This window comes from Teleopsis dalmanni, chromosome 2 (assembly GCF_002237135.1).
Source record: "Teleopsis dalmanni isolate 2A chromosome 2, ASM223713v2, whole genome shotgun sequence".
Taxonomy (NCBI): domain Eukaryota; kingdom Metazoa; phylum Arthropoda; class Insecta; order Diptera; family Diopsidae; genus Teleopsis; species Teleopsis dalmanni.
The window spans coordinates 117,341,726-117,359,678 of record NC_051847.1 but is presented as its reverse complement, the minus strand read 5'-3'; the positions used below and the strand labels follow the sequence as shown (position 1 = coordinate 117,359,678).

The window sequence follows — 17,953 nt, the reverse complement described above, 5'->3', positions numbered from 1 at the left end:
TGGGTTTTTCCCTTTAATTCAGAGTCTTCTTCTTCGGTGTTGAGCAAATATTATTCTGAACATACATGGTTTGCAGTCAGCAACTAATCACTTGATTTAATTAATTTATTTAAATGTTTTCTTTTAATAATCTTTTAGTAATTTTTGCACTTCAGTAAATTTCTTTCTGTTAAGTTTTAATTGTTCAAATTTTATCGAATTTATTTTAATTCATTTAAACTCTATCTTAAGTTATAGTTCCACCCGTAAATTTTCACTACACTCTCCAGTTAGCCGTTTTTTTCCGGTTAATCAACTCAATCTTTCCCCTCACCAGATGTTCGGTTGTTTTACTTCCAGACTTCTTTCTCTTTTCTTACCTTGCGATTTTAAGCTGCACTCTCAGCTTTGGCGAAAACGAAAATGTAAACACACAAAATGTCATTTCTCTCGTTGCTATTTTTGTTTTGAATTTTTTTTATAAATGTGTTTGGCTGCCAGAGTTTAATAATTTTTTTTATTTATTTATCAAAACAAACATGAATATAAAAAATACATATTAAGTAACTATAAGATCAATTTTATTTGACAAAAGGGCAAAAAAAAGTTGATCATTACACGTTTAATGTTCTGGATTAACATTTGGATATGTATAGTTTTCCAAGCTGCAGTTTGATTGTATTGTTAAATCTGTATTATCAAACACTTATTCTCCATATGATGTATTTGACCATTACTAATATACATAATTTAACTCCAAAGCAATTCATATCTGTAAATCTAAGCATATTTTAAAACATTTCACAATAGCTGCGTTTCAGCAAACATGATCAATTTTACATGCAAAACAAAAACAATGGGGTGAACCAGCAATTGATCTGGTTCACTTTCTGGTTCAATGTGGAATGTATGTAAAAGATAAAAGTGGAACGTATTTTAATGCAAATGAGGTTGCCAATGCGATGCAACGGTGTAGTAAAATTATAAATAAATCTACATTTATATTTATTTATTATTGATTTTATTTACTTATTTTATGTACTTATTTATTTAATATGTCATTATTATTTATTTCTTTGTTTGAAGTAATGTTTTAATTATTACCATTACTATAAATTAAAATTATTAAAATTAATTAAAATTATTACTTTAATTATTTACGTTTTATTATTATTAAAAAAGTGTTGTTTGATAATTTATGAAAATCAATTAATTTGAAATGAATATATAAACATTAAGTTGAATACATTTATTTAATTAAAACAGAATAATACATAAGGAACCAGACTCTGCAACATACACGTTTATAAAAAAACCAATTTCATCGCAAACTGCCTGCAAGATTAAGCTATAGTCATGCTTTCTTTTGAAATAAGCCTATTTGCTATGCTGTGGTGCATCTATTTTTACATGTGTACTTTTACATGTACAAAACAAATACCAAATTCGCAAAAAGTATTCATATTTGCCATATACCTCAAAAATATATAAAATTCCTTCATTGCTCTCGTCCGATTGTGACCACCACGATTATTTTGTATTTGCTGATTGGATTTTATTAACAAATCTATTAAAATATGAAACATAATTAATATATAGCAATTGCATTTTTTATGTGCAAATACCAATCAAATAATCGTTAACGGAAAAATTATTGATCGTTTCCAGAAAACTTCCACTATATCCGTGCTGATGAACTTCATCCCTTGAGTTTAATACACTTGAACTAGTATTTAAAAAGGGAATGGAAGAGTCAGTTTTGCTCGATGATTCTAATAAAATCTGCAATTTTCATTTATTTACTATAGAATTAAATTTAAGTTTTAAAGTAAATACTAAATAAAAACTTACGTTTAATACTTCAGACATTTCAACAGATTTTATTTTTTTTTCTATTTTTTTAGATTTTTTGTATTTAAAACTTTCACACTTATTTTTGTAGTGCCAAAATTATTCAGACAAATCAAAAAATTTTGAACACAAACCCAACTGGCATAATTCATGCGTTGCCAATTATTTTTATACGTGATCCGTATCGTTTTAGCAAAGATAATCCAGATCATTGAGCGGATCATGTTTGCTGAAACGCAGCTACTGTTGCGATGTCATTGCGGTTGCGGGATATACTCATCCTCACCAGAGTCATCCCAATAAATTTGAGTTTTAAGGTTTTAAGATTTGGAAACTTGCTTTTACATTGCTAATTCGACAGTTCATTATATTATTTACAAGCATACGAAGGCATTTTGATTTTTGTATTGAAGAATAGAAGTTGCATGTGATTGATGTCAAATATGATGGAGTGATTGCCTTATATTTGGCTGGAAAAGCACAAGTGGCTATCGTCGAGCCACCCTGTATATGTTAGTAAAATGCATTGTTTTCAATTAAGATTTGTTTTGAAATCATCTGTTTAATTATAAATAATAATAAACAAAAATTTTGATATCTCTCTTAATCGAGTATTTGATATTGTATCTTATACGGTGGTCTTGACAACAAAAGCATTTAACTGCTGTCAAGGCAATTGTGACGGTTTAGCTCTTATCTCGCACGAGATAAATATTCAGTTTTAATTGCAATAAATATTTAAATAGTAGGACATTTCGAAAATAATATTTAGGGTTTGTTTTGATATATTTCAATAATAGACTATAAAGAAAAATAGTTAGAAACCAGTTGTACGAAACTTCCTAATAAAAACTTATATAAGTTTTATGAATTTTCTATGGAGTTACATAGGTACCCATACAATGTAACTATACTGTAAATTTAATATATAAAACTATTCGTAATAACGAATAAAAAGTCTTGGATTATATAACTGTATTATTAAAAAAATCACAAAGTATGTAGCTCTTATAGCAATTAATTATGTATACATATATATGTGTTTATATTGTACATTTCTTGATAAGATTCACTCGCGTACTTTCTTATTTGATAGTTGTAAAAACAAAAATAAAATATAGTTATGTTTTTATTTTTCATTTCATTTTATTTCATTTTACATTAATAAAACTAAACCAACCAGTTTAAGTTAACAACTTTGAACTAAGACTGAAGATTAAACCTATCATTAGCACAAACTTACAAATTACTTCTTCTAAGATTAACTCATTTATTATTACTTCAGAAATTTGTTTGCTGGCAGTTTTTGCCCAACAAAAAATTTATAAAAATAAATTCATTGTTTATAAAAACAGTATTTTACTATGGTATAAATAATCCTAATTAAAACAAGGTTCTTTATTTGGCAGCATTTTTCATAATTCAGCTGATAAGAACATCGTCTATTGTTAATAGAGTGTCATGTTTCCTACAGTAAAATATTGCCATAAATAAGACCCGTTCTTAAGAAAGACCAATTATGGTGAGTAAATAGTGAGAACATTGTTGAGTATATGCTTAGCTTAAATCACCATTCATAGTATTGCCAGAAACATATATATAAATGTTTATAAACGTATATTGTACATATGCATAAGTGTATGTTTTACTGGTACTAGTAGTAGTAATATCAGTACGCGTAGTTGTTATACTATAAGCACCATTTATTCTTTAAAAATAATATTTTTGATGAACCAGAGACCCTAATTTTGTTTGTATAATAAGAATTTGTAATTTGAGATAATAATTATAACTACGTAAAAAAATAATCAAATGCACTTAGGTACTCTTGTACTGATTATAAACATTTTTCATGATTGAACATGAAAGTGTGCCAAATTATAGGAAGTTGCGATATAGATTAGGTATGATTTGCAAAAATATAGGTAATAAAAGATGACATAGTGTATTAAGTTAATTTGACATTTGGCTCCGCCCGAGTATCATAAAAAATAAAAAAGTGAAAAAAATTAAGTTTTATGGAAAAATTTTGCGAAACATCACACCAGTGCAGACTTAGAGTTAGGCCTGATGTTCGATCAACATATACCTATTCAAATGTTCAAGAGACTTGTTCAACACTTGTTTGAAGACACTCGAGTTGCTTGAAGATTTTCGAGCTGCTTGCATAGAAAATCTGTTTTATATATTATATAATTTTGTATTACAAATATATAGCTGTATAATAGCAAAGGCTCGAACAATTATGGTGTTCCAACGTTTTCGTTCGCATTGCGTACATGGATATTATATTATATATTAAAATATTAAACTTTGTTAAAAAATAATATGATTTTCTACTAAATCAGACGAAAAATTGTAAAAGAGCTTTTGATGTTTATAAAAAAAATACTAGTGAATTTTGCATCAGTATCCATAAAAGGATATTAATAAGGTCTGGTTAAAAGATTTATCGTAGTTATCAAAATTCCCGAACTTTCGAACTTTGTTACTCTCATAAATAGAAAACTTATAAATATAAAACCAATATTTTAATGACGATTAAAAATGATTTAGTTGTTAAGTAACGTAATATTAAAATCGGAGACTTTTTTATGTTTATATGACATAAATAAAATAGCAGATAAACTCGCAAGAAGGGGCGCGGCTTCAACAAAAATAGGCTCAGAACCTTTCCGTGGTCTAGGTAAAGAAATTCTGTCCATTCTTTTGAGCGGCACAGAAGAAAAAGAAAGAGAACTCTATTGGGAAAAGCTACCAAGACTATCACTATCTAAAATGCTTTTAGGGATTTAGAATTTAAGCCGCTTCAAGGATTGCATACAGAACAAACAATGATTTGCCTAAGAATTATTACGGGAAACCGGTTACTGTGGATTGAATAATCATCTGATAAAGTTATAAATCTAATCCAACTTAGACTGCATATATTGTAGAGAAGAGAGAGAACCGCATATCATGTGCTATGGGAGTGCCAGGCAGAGATGCACACCCAGAAGAAACACCTAGGAGGGTATTTCATGGAACATAGGGATTCAAGACTTTTCCGACTAAGGAGCACACAGATCTTTAAGATTGCGGTGTACTATTCCTTTTTCATAATAATAAATTTAAAATATATGACCTAGAATACAAAAAGTACGTGTGATTACATTACGTTTCATTATGTTATACAATTGTCCTCCATTGAAACAAGTAAATCAGATTAATCTAAGTAAAATCTGAAAAGTCATTGCGCTTGTAGTCTACTTAGATTGTAATGTTGCTTCATATCTAAATATATAATCAGAAAAATTGTAATTAAGAAAATATTTCTCAATAGTTTATTATTGTATATTTGTACAGACTTCTTTATACATTAATATATATTTCAATATCACAGAATTAGTTGTCCGATAGTTGACTCTAATGATGTACATACACATATTTAAACATTTTTACAATGCAATGCTGATTAAATTAAACACAATTTAAAATTATTTTGTGAATATGATAATAAAATGATAACACAGTTTTAAACTTCTATTTAAGTGCCCTTTAAGCAAAAATTGCTTATCACTTTGTTTTGTTTGAATTCACTTATCAGTTTAAACTGTTACTTTATTAAGAACACATGTCTGGCAATTAAAGATGAAAAACCTGGTTGTACTAGCTATAAGCATTTATATGCTGGCAATAATTGTGGGACATAGTGAAAGTGCAAATATTTTGGCCATATTTCCTTTTCCAGGACCATCGCAATACATATTAGTCTTGCCATATCTTAAGACTCTAGCAGACCGCGGTCATAATGTAACTGTAATAAATGCTTTTCCACAGAAAAAACCTATACCAAATTTTAGAGATATATCGGTGGCAGATATTATCAAGCTGCAAGACGGTAATTTATTTTAATAAAATATTTAATACTAAAATTAAAAAAGAAGACAATTAAATTTTAAATAATTTCCATTAAAAATAGTTTTTTATATTTTAAATTTTTGATTTTAGAGATGATTGAATCTATACAAACAGAACGCAACTTTTGGCAGGAACTCAATTATTTTTCTGATATTGTGGAAGATATTCAATTGAATGTATTAAATAATAAAGAGGTCCAAACACTATTAAAATCTGAAACTGAAACCTTTGACTTGGTCATTGTGGAAACTATACGCAGTGAAGTACTGTACGGCTTTGCAGCACATTTTAATGCACTTCTTATTGGGGTCTCATCTTTTGGCACGGATGTGGAGATTGATGAACTCGTTGGAAATATATCACCTTCATCATATATACCTTCAGTTTTAAGTGAATTTACCGATCGGATGAGTTGTATGGAACGGTTAAAAAATTTTGTAAATAACAACTTACAAATATTACATACACACTTCATACATATACCACGCCAAAAAAAATTGTATAGTAAATATTTTCCACATGTTAAAGTGCCATTAGAAGCGGTTCGTAATAATTTCTCATTAATGCTGTTGAATCAACATTTCTCGCTGAGTTTTCCGCGCCCCTATGTGCCAAGCATGATTCAAGTAGGTGGTTTGCATATAAGTCACAAGCCATCACCTTTACCACCTGATATAGCTGATTTCATTAATGGTGGTGAAAACGGTGTGATATATTTCTCAATGGGATCTAACGTGAAAAGTAAGAACTTGCCAAAAGAAACTATTGATGTCCTTTTGAAAGTTTTTGCTTCCTTACCCCAACGTGTGTTATGGAAATTTGAAGATGAAAATTTAGCAGGCAAACCTGATAATGTTTTTATTAACAAGTGGTTCCCACAGCCAGATATATTGGCCCATCCAAATGTCAAGTTATTTATTACACATGGTGGTCTACTTAGTACCATGGAAGCTATTTATCACGCGAAACCTGTTATTGGCTTACCGGTATTCTATGATCAATTTTTAAATGTTGCTCGTGCTGTTAAAACAGGATTTGGTTTAAGTGCTGATTTGAAAAAATTAGACACTCAAAGTTTGCGATCTAAAATTGAGAGTATTTTAAATGATAAGAGTTATGCAAAGAAAGCTAGAGCCATCTCAAATCGTTATCATGATCAACCAATTAAACCCATGGATGCAGCTATTTATTGGACAGAATATGTGCTACGGCATAAAGGAGCTCCTCACATGCGTGTTGCTGCACAGGACTTAAATGTCTTTCAACTGTATTGCCTGGACTCAGTGTGTATGTTAGTAACTGGAACTATTCTGGTCTTCGGTATTGTTATTGGACTTGTAGTCAAGTTGTTAGGATGCGCTCTAAGAAAACCTAAAACTAAAAGAAAATTTGAATAAAAATATAATCACAATAAATAAATAAAGTACAAACAATTGCTCTCCAATAAAAAATACATGTTTCTAAGTTTAAAGAAAAATTATATAAGAAATGACTAGTTTCGAGTATTTTTTGTGAAAGCATATTTTTTGCATTAACATTTAAAAATCAAAGTTCGGAATGAAAGGTTCCATTCTGAAAGGGACTTAATATTGCATAGTAACAGTTGTATGTTACTAGGTATATCAAGAGGTATTGTATAAATATAAACGCTGCCTTTAAAAGCCACACACTTGATACAGTAAATACAAAATTATGTGTTCTCTTCTTGCTCTTAATAGATAATATTGTATGCAAAACATTAAAATATTCTTTTAACAATTTTTTCAATTATTGGAACCATGACAACAAAAAATACATAAAGGATAGAGCCCTGAAATTATTTGCGAAATCTGACAGACTTACCAACACCGCGTTATCAAATCTCAGAATGGTTACAGGCTCCTCAGGGAGGTATGCAGATCTGAGGTCCATTATTGCTTAGTCTGATGAAGTGATAAACAATAATTTAGTCAAGGTGTAGAGAGGGGTTTTGAGGAAACCTCGAGTTAAAAAAGAGTAAAAGTGCTTAAGTGCACTAGCTTAAAACAGCATAGTCATAATTTGAATAATTGTATTTGTTTTGTTTGCTGACTTTATGATTTCGATATAATACTTTACCGAAAGAAGAATTCAGAAAGGTAGGAAAAGGAAAGTACTTAAAGCATCGCAGCTAACCAAAACTTTTTCTTACAAATCACTTTCAATATCACTTTCTGTGGAGGTAATGATTTTGGTTAAATAATTCTCAGAGTTATTTCATTTTCAAAAGTTGTTAAAAATTGGCTAGTTCTGAACGTATATAACAAATATATCTAAATCAATAAATTAATGGAGCGAGTATTCATTCAAAATGATCTTAGTAATTTATTTGGATAAGGCTGGAGTTGAGTTTTGAATATGGATTATAATAAGCGTTTTAATATATATTGGTGGTGGTTTTTACCAAAATCGGGATAATTTATAGATATACAATATGGCGTTCCGTAATTCTCAGTAGCTTAGGACTTCACTTTATATTACCATTTTTGGATTTATGAATTTGACGGTTGGAAGCATTTTTTTCATTATTATCAATTAAAAAAATTTAATTAAAAATATTATATTCCTAAATAATGTAAATAATGATTCCAAATTAGTTTGAAAATTTTATTACTTTATTCCTTCAAGTGCCAACATCACAAAAAATGACCCAGTGAAAAGTAATGGAATAGATATGAAAATATGTACAAGTTATAAAAACGGAATATGCAAAATGTTTCTATGTTTTTTTTGATGATTTGTTGATGTAGTTGTTCATTTGTCTTTTTGCCCATTCTACCCTTCCTAGCTTCCAGTATTAAACACTGACAGTGCATGTGAAGACGCCAATTGGCAATATGTGTATAATTTTATTTATTTTTTTAAGTATAACAAAATATATACATTGTTAATATATATTGTTAACAAATTATTATCATTATGTGCGGAATATTTAATATATTTTGAACTGCATTGAAAAGCCATTTAAGGAAAACTATTATCAACATTAGCAGGATACGATGCAGCTATTTTGAGTACAACATTAGTCAAAAGTAAAAATATGTACATGTGTCTGTTTTAGGATACAAAAATTATATTGTAATAAATATAAACCAACAATGTTATTAACTAAAAATGTGTTAAAATAATAATAACAATTAAACAATAATTATTACGGACAATATTTCTGGAATTATTAAGAATTGAAAGTGGGTAATGTACATAATGAAAACTGTAAATTGCGTAAGCCTTCGAATAATAACAACAACAATGGTTGTTTTAGCTTCTTTAAGTGTTACATGCACAGTTAGGTAAATATTTAAACGAATGGAGGCATAGAATGTAAACTGCAATGATTTTAGCGCACACACATAGTTACGGTTCTTTAATTTCTTCTCTTTTTCAAAAAAAAAACAACAAACGAAATAAGTGTGAAAACTGAAATCAAAATTGTTAGCGCAAGTGCAAGTGGTTTATGTATTATTTAAATATTAAATATATAAATATTAATTTGTTTCGTATACCAAATTTAATAAAGTAAAATATGCAAAAAAGAAAATGGAACAGGTGAAAAAATATATTATAAAAGTTTGGACAAATTTTGTTCTATCAAGTAGAAAGAAGAAGTAAAAAAGTAAAAATGTTCAAAATGGTTATTTAAAGAAGGAAAAATGTTGACTAATATGTGTAAATTATAAAAGTATTTGTATATATATTTCAAAAATATATATATAATATAGTATATATATAAAATATGTATTTCAATAGTATTAAAAATATTGTACATATTAAACGTCAATCTAACAAATAAAAGAATAAAAGTTAAATTGTTCTAAAGGCTTAGGCACCTATTATACGACGCCGCTTGGCAAAAATGCAAATAAATGCAGTACTCCAGTTCAGGTTAGTGTCAGTAATATTTTTTATTATTTTTTATATAGTAGTTATATTCCATAAATTTGAAAACTCCTATAAAGCATTGTTGTGTTTAAATGAATGAACATATTTTAGCAAACTATTATTAAAAAAATGGATTATGTTAATATTAGTAATATAAATCAATTTAGAGTTATAAAATTTATTAATTACATAAATTTATAATTTTTTCTTTTAATTTTACTGCTTATTTTAGAATTAGATCAAAATTTTATATAAGTTTTAAAAAATGCAGAAGAAAAAGTTTCCAAAAATGTATATTAAATATTTGTCAAAAACTATAAATAAATGAAGGACTTTAGTTTCCTCATTACAAATTTGTATATAATTTTATAAGTTCTAAATATTTTATAATAATTGCATATCTGCACATCACGAATTGGATCTACTTTGAGAAACCCTACTGATCGCAAGGGAAAGTAAGTTGGCAACGCGTTATATTTGTCACTTGTTCTCTTGTTTACAAACGTTTTTACTTTTTTGCTTTTAAATTCATTTTTTCATTTGTTGCTTGGTTTGCATTGTTACTGCGCCGTATCATATGCAAAAGTTGAATTGTACATAATATTTACTACGTTCCACTTTATATTTGCACATACACATGTTCCACATTAAACATGAATGTGAACCATTCTCTTATTCTTCCCTTATTCTTCGTTTACTGCACCACGGCTAATATTAAGATTTATTTATGTTTGGTGCGTTCCAATTTAATTAAATTTACCTTAAATATTGCTGAGTTCTGTATTCGTCAAGTCAGGCTTAAATTTTACAATCTATGATATATATTAAAGAATATTTTTTCTTACATAAAAAAAGTAAGTGACGAGTTTGTAAACAAATCTCATTCCCCACACATACAGTACTTTACTGTAATTATTTTTTTTGTGTATATTTAAGTGATCTTAATTTAAATAAATCAAATTATACAATATGTATTTACCAATCAATACGACATTGTTTATATAGCATGAACATATAGCATATTTATATGGTTACATATTTTTTTACATTATGTTCTATTTGAAATATGATATACATACGTATTAACATATTAATTTTTGTAAAGTAATTATTTAAAAATTTCTAAAATTATCTCATCTACAATGTCTTTTAATATATCCATTTACAAATGAACGTACATACAGCTTGATGTATTCTCATTTATTTTTAATAATAGAGTATTATTAAAATTACGTATTATTATTTATCTGTATAATATTCAAATATTAAATATAAATACAAAATACCTTATTCTCTTAAAAAGTAATAATATTCGTGTCATGATATATGACCGAATAATTTGGAAACTTAGTTGGAATGTAGAATATATTAGAATACTATTCTTGAGATTCATATGTATGTTGGCAATATTGAATCTTCTTTTATTACCTATAAGAATATTTAATAACAATTGGACATGTAAGGAATATTTATTATTCCCATATTAATTAATTGCTTAATTATATTCAGAGATCAGTTTAGGTTTAGATTTACAATAGTTCCTATTGTAGTTCCAATGTATTCGCTCTATAGATATTTCAGATTCATTTTATTTTACGAAAAACTATATAATTCTTTGATGTTTGTACGCTAATGATATATAAGTGTGAACAAAACTATAGCTATTACTATTGTCATATAACTTACTATATTATATATATGCATGTTTATATAATATTATATATATACATATTATCATATAAATGACACGTCAATGTAGATTCAAAATTCTGTATGATTCACTTAACTTCCTTACTATAAAGTTATTACAGAGAGAATTACTCTCGGTGATTACAGACTATATATGTCAAACAGTTTGGTTGCAGTTATTTTTCTGAATAATATATTGACTAATTTATTCTGTTGAATATCGATGTCTTCTAGTTGTCATAATATACTTATAGATATTATTAAAGTCAGTTGCTTAACAAAACCTGAGGAGTCTAGTGAGGGATGCATCAGTATATCCGCTTTTCAACACAAACCTGTAAATTTATGTATTGCAGATATGTATTTCAGTCATAAAAAGTTTTAAATTTATATTTCTTCTGTTTACCAAAAAATATAAGTATTTGGACCATATGTTATATACTAAAGCCAGCATTATATTAAAATAACATTTGAGAAAAAAGATTTTAAATGAATATCACAGAATATTCAGTATTTTAGTATTTTCGCATCATTTTTAAATATCTAAGAGGTGTTAGGAGAAGTATTATTTGTTTCACTATTCAAATGTGTGTTGAACTACATAATAGCTACTTTTCGAAACCTCTCCAAATAAGCTAAATAAATTTCAACTTTTTGGAACCAATACGTCAAATCTCATCAAGAGGAAACATATTTTTATTAGACATTTTGTTTAAAATTTATTTTATGAATAATCATTGTTATACTATTAAATGTTACCAAAAAAGGATAGGTTTACATTTTGATATAGCTGTTATAAAAAGTAATGGCATCCAGCATTCGATACGGTACCGAAGTATCCCGTTCAGTTAATATTTAATGAATATTTAAAAAAAAATAAATAATCTTTAGGTTACATAAGAGAAGCGTCTATATAACATTTTTAATAAAAAAATTTAATATCTTTAGAGAATAATAAGTAACATAATGTTGATGGGATAGTAGTAAGAACAAGAGTTAGTTTAATTTCATACTGTTTATCAATAGATATTTTGATTAATTGATATAGAACTTATAATTTTTAATATGCTCTATTATTATTAGACCATTAAGGATATAGTGATATATACTTCACCTTCTCCTGACAACTCCAAGGGTATCACATTGAGCAATAGTGGAAATGTTGATGTACGCATTAACATGCGTCTCTTAAACCTTACTTAACCTAATGTATTATTTTAATTTGATATAAACATGTTTGTCGCTGTACACTTAATGTATTATGTATATTTAATGCATAGTCTTAATTGCAACATAACTTTATTCATTTATTGAATATTATTAGATGAAGGGTGGATACTCTTTTATTTTTTAAACTTCTAAGCAGAAATAGGGAATGCAATATCATCGATTTCTTCAAATTTTAGAAATCATTATGAAATTTCAAGATTTATGCTTCGAACTTTCAATCACGGTTGGCCTATATTGTTTATGCCCAATACTTATTTTGGTAATGTATTAATAAAATATGAAAAATTAATCTTTATGGTAACATTTTTTAACTATTACAGTTTTCTACATAAATGTATTAGCTATATAAGTATGAAATATATATTAATTGTTGTCTGTTTTGATTAATGCATTATGATTAGAATAGGTTTCTTATTGTCAATTTTACTGATGTAAAAATTACATCACAATAATAACGTAGGATATCTCTTTCATTTCAGTTATCATTTTATATTTGTTGCTAAACTATTTACATTATTTTTTCTTATCACATTCAGACTCAATAGATAATTTTAATCTTACATTGCTTTTTAGTTAAACATTTTCATTATCTCCATAATCTAAACACTGTGAAATGTTTGCTCAAAGACATCAATAAAAATATTTTCTAATTTTTGTTTCTTGCTTTTAGTGCGGTTACATAGCACTTTTTTATTTGTTATTTTTAATTTAAATTTATATTTATTATATTTCTTTTTTGTATTTTTGTGCTGTTTACTGCATGTCTGACATTTATTAAAATTAATGTATGCATTTGAGCTAAATTAAGCACTAACTGTTTGTGTGAGTGAAGTGAAGGGATGTAAATTATTATCCGTATAACAACTTATAGACCGTGCGCCATTTTCAATATATGATTTAACTACTGCATTAAATAATGCTAAGGATATTTGTTAATAATTTTATTGGTTAGTCAATGTTTGATTTTCTCATATTATTTCAGTTGAATTTAAAATTATGAACATTGGATAAGTAATATTATATTTATATATGTAGATACATGCACATGCATTAAATTCAAAATCTATGTGAAACTGATTGTCACACCCTTTACATTATATGTAAAATTGACCGTATTACGTATTTGCTTAATAATATTTATTGTAACAATTAATTAATTCTGTCATTTAGGTAAAAGTTATTAAAAATTATTCAGTAATCAAAAATGTTGTAGCGATCTGTGTATGTAGTGCAGTGTGTAGCGGTACATGTGCTTCATAAATTACACTACTCGTATATCACTAACTGCTCAACTTTCGTTTCCTTAATTGACTTTTCGACTATCGCTTGATAGTTTAATGGTTTGATAAAACTGTTTATTTAGATTTTGAAAAGTCAAGTTCAGTGCTGAGTTCACATCTCTGTAGCTTTCGTATCAGTATAGTTTTAGACTCGGCACGGTGGGTTTCAATTGTAGTAAACAGAATGGAATATGTGACTTTCATTTTTACAGTACTTTTTGGATTGTGCTTGTGTCTCAGCAATATTGAAGGCGCTAAAATATTAGCAATATTTCCATTTCCGGGGCCTTCACAGTATATTCTCGTGCAACCTTATTTGAAGACATTAGCCGCACGAGGGCATAATGTAACAGTCATAAATGCTTTTCCACAAAAGGAACCAATACAGAACTTCAGAGATATACCAGTTTTGGAAGTGTTTGAAGATTACGACAGTAGGTGTGAACAGAATAATTAGAATTAACAATTTTAATTTGTGTGTACATATGTTTTAAATAGATATCGTTAATTCAGTACAAACTGAATTGAATAAATGGCAAGAATTCAATTTCTATACCGAATTTTTTGAATCCATTTCCTTACGCGTTTTAAATAATAAAGCAGTACAAAAGCTAATAAATTCAGATGAAGAAAAATTCGATCTCGTGATTGTGGAAACTGTGCGAACAGAAATATTATATGGTTTCGCGCAACATTTTGGGGCACCATTAATTGGATTCTCATCGTTCGGTACGGATGTCGAAATGGATGAATATGTAGGAAATGTGTCACCAATATCTTACGTGCCATCGACGATGAGTGATTTAACAACTCAAATGAATTTTATGCAACGTTTAAAAAATTTTTTAATAGTCGGATTGCAGTATCTTCATACATATACAGTGCATTTGCCGCGTCAAAAAGTATTATATAACCAATACTTTCCACACGCTAAAGTATCACTAGAGACGCAGCGTAAAAATTTCTCACTAATGCTGTTAAACCAACACTTCTCTCTGAGTTTTCCCCGTCCGTATGTGCCGAACATGATTCAAGTTGGTGGTTTGCATATAAGCCACAAACCATCACCTTTACCAATTGATATAGCTGATTTTATTAATGGTGCTGAAAATGGTGTGATATATTTCTCAATGGGTTCTAATATAAAAAGTGAGAAATTACCAAAAGAAACTATTGATATATTTTTAAAAACATTTGCTTCCTTACCGCAACGTGTGTTATGGAAATTTGAAGCAGAAAAGTTACCAGGTAAACCAGATAATGTTTTCATTAGCAAATGGTTTCCACAGCCTGATATATTAGCCCATCCAAAAGTCAAATTATTTATTACGCATGGTGGTTTACTTAGTACAATGGAGGCTATATATTACGCCAAGCCTATAATTGGCATACCAAACTTTTTTGATCAATTTCTGAATGTGGCTAACGCAGTAAAATCAGGATATGCGTTAGATGTTGATATTAACACCATCAGCATTGCAAGCTTCGGTGCTAAAATTAAAAAGATTTTGAGTAATAAAATTTATACGGAAAAGATTAAAAAAATATCTCGCCAATATCATGATCAGCCCATTAAACCAATTGATGCAGCCATTTATTGGACAGAATATGTACTACGGCATGAAGGAGCAAACCATATGCGCGTTGCTGGTCAGGATTTGAATTTTATGGAGGTGCATAGTTTAGATGTAATTGGTGTTTTGATATTTGTATCTGCAGTGGGTTTATGGGTAATTTATTGGTTTATGAGCAAAATTTTAGGTTTCATATTCACGTCAAATGCAATTAAACATAAAAAAGAATAAAAAAACATGTATTTGGCGATCTTAACAAAGTAGATGGTCCTAATGTTTTAACCAACTAAGTTCAAACAAGATTAAAAAAAATCCTTGAAAGTAACTTTTTCAATCTAAACTATTTTTAAATGTAAGTTATAGTCATTTTATAATCTAGTAAATAAAAATAGTATTGTTAAATAGCAAACTCCAATTATATACCGAAAATATAGAAAAATTGTATCAAATAAATTAACTTAAGTTATTTTAATTTATAAAGCCCTATGGGTTTCACGGCCATTTACTTTATGGTTCATTTTACTCATTTTGATTGTTATTATCGAAATAGGACACCTAATGATATTAAAACACCACTTTCCGAATGTTACTGTTTATTAGTACTGAATTAATTCGATGGATACCGGGAAACACTTCCACAAAAAGTTAAAAGTTAATATAAATAGATGTATAATGAATATATTATATATGCTTAGAAATAACTTTATTACTTCATCACAAAGAAGAGTTCCATAACTGAAGTTTATAATAATATAATAATGCTATGTTTGAATTTGAGTGTCAAAATATACACCTATCAGCCTCTATGCGAATATCGAGGGGTGAAAGAATTATTAATTATTCTTCTTTAGAGTTACTAAACAAGAATAATAAGTCTTTATTGCTAGTTTCAAGTCCTGTAATGAATAGGTGGATTATAACAGCAAAAGGTGGTGTATATTCATTCAATAAAGCCCGTTCAATATCTAAAAATCTCTAAGTTCTACTTAATTCTTTCCAATGGATCCATTGAAACAATGGACTTGTATTGAATTTGAATTTCAACCCAACCATTCTTAAAGCACAAATTTTTTCGCCCAATAAATGAACAATAAATTTTTTTTTAAACTGAAAATTACATATAAATGGTTTAATTAGAACTGCTTAATTTTTATTATTTTAATTAGCACTGTTGATCGGTTGGGACATTGCATAGACCTTTTATGAATTAAGGTAGATTTCTTCAAAATATATATATATTTATATTTATAAATATGTGCAAGATAACTAGCATATTCTAAAATCACAATAAAATGTAAACAATTTATTTAACGTTATTATAAAACAAATAAATATTTTATGGCTACATTTTGACCAACATCAAATTTATGGTCAAAATAATCGACTTACCGAAATATCTTTAAAGTTTTAAGAAACTCAGTTCGTATTCTTACTAGAATACTGAAGTGGCACTGTGCTATTATACTTAAGTTTCAACGATAGTAAAATTCAATGAGCGGACATTGAATGAAGCAGGAGTTGTCATGATAAAAAAGATGTAGAATCTATTAATAACTTTCTATGTCTCTGCCCGGGATTACAGATAAAGCGGCTCCATTGTATAATGGAAACAATTGTTAGTATAAGTCGCCTCTTTCTTAAAACTTTAAGGGCATCATAATAAGCAATCAGTTGCACCTTTCAATCATATTATTACTAACCATATTATTATTAAAAAATTTGGATGAAATGTCAATGTTCAGTATCCAACTATTAAAAACTTAGACGTATTGCACTGAAGTAGGGAGAAACATTCTGATGGTACTATCACCCAAGCTTTTGTTATAATTAAATTTAAAAATATAAAAAGCCAAGACCTATATTGGCTTCTTGGTAAAAATTCCAGTTGTCAATAGATAACAAACTACTAATTTACAAAACTATTATTGTTCCGATTTGGAAATACGGAATTGAAATATGGGGAACCACCTGCAAAACTTATATTAATACTATTCAAAGACTGCAATCAAATATCCTGCGAACGATAATAGACGCCAGATTGTACATCAGAAACGACGATATTTACAAAGACCTGAATATCCGTACTGTACATGAAACATTCCCTGCGGAGAGGGGAAAAGAATACTCCCGCGGTTAGGATGGCCTGTCGTAAGAGGCGACTAATATCCCCTAGTGCCAGTCTGGCACTTACGCAAGAAGTGCGAATGGTAGTGAGTTGTGGGCGGCAACTTGCGACATTTGACCAGAGATGATACTATCTGGTACTTCGGGGGTCAGTGGTCCGACAGCTTCGGCTGTGCTGACCATTGGCGTTGGACTCGAAGTGGTTGTGGCTAATAACCAAAGTCACGCGGGAAGAATGTTTTGCTTGTCATTCATTCGCCGTGGTGTGCGTTTCAAACCGGGTGCTGTGACTCAAAGATCAGCAGGGGTCAGTAGGTAGGCCTCGCATCTTACCAAGGTGAAAGTTATAACTTGCATGAATTTCTTTATTGGTGCCGGCGGAATAGAAGCAGACTATTCCAATGGGGCGTTGATTGACGCTTAAATTAA

General features: G+C 28.6%; 2 protein-coding genes across 2 annotated transcripts; both read left to right on the top strand.

The window, feature by feature from the left end:
• The first annotated feature begins 5,412 nt into the window (after positions 1–5,412).
• LOC119677934 (UDP-glucosyltransferase 2-like) lies at positions 5,413–7,163 on the top strand. The gene is made up of 2 exons (XM_038089518.1): positions 5,413–5,710; positions 5,821–7,163. The coding sequence occupies exons 1-2, from the start codon at positions 5,461–5,463 to the stop codon at positions 7,125–7,127; spliced, it is 1,557 nt and encodes a 518-aa protein (XP_037945446.1). The 5' UTR covers positions 5,413–5,460; the 3' UTR covers positions 7,128–7,163.
• Positions 7,164–13,960: 6,797 nt separating this feature from the next.
• Positions 13,961–15,803, top strand: LOC119677935 (UDP-glucosyltransferase 2-like). The gene is made up of 2 exons (XM_038089519.1): positions 13,961–14,260; positions 14,325–15,803. Exons 1-2 carry the CDS (start codon positions 14,011–14,013, stop codon positions 15,629–15,631), a joined length of 1,557 nt encoding a protein of 518 aa, XP_037945447.1. The 5' UTR covers positions 13,961–14,010; the 3' UTR covers positions 15,632–15,803.
• The last annotated feature ends 2,150 nt before the right edge of the window (positions 15,804–17,953 follow it).

What these genes read in the sequence shown, in the direction of transcription:
- LOC119677935 (XM_038089519.1), top strand. Translation starts at nt 14,011, where the DNA reads ATGGAATATGTGACTTTCATTTTTACAGTACTTTTTGGATTGTGCTTG. An exon ending in AGTGTTTGAAGATTACGACA is followed by an intron (nt 14,261 to 14,324) that starts GTAGGTGTGAAC and finishes TGTTTTAAATAG; the next exon opens with ATATCGTTAATTCAGTACAA.
- LOC119677934 (XM_038089518.1), top strand. Translation starts at nt 5,461, where the DNA reads ATGAAAAACCTGGTTGTACTAGCTATAAGCATTTATATGCTGGCAATA. An exon ending in TATTATCAAGCTGCAAGACG is followed by an intron (nt 5,711 to 5,820) that starts GTAATTTATTTT and finishes TTTTGATTTTAG; the next exon opens with AGATGATTGAATCTATACAA.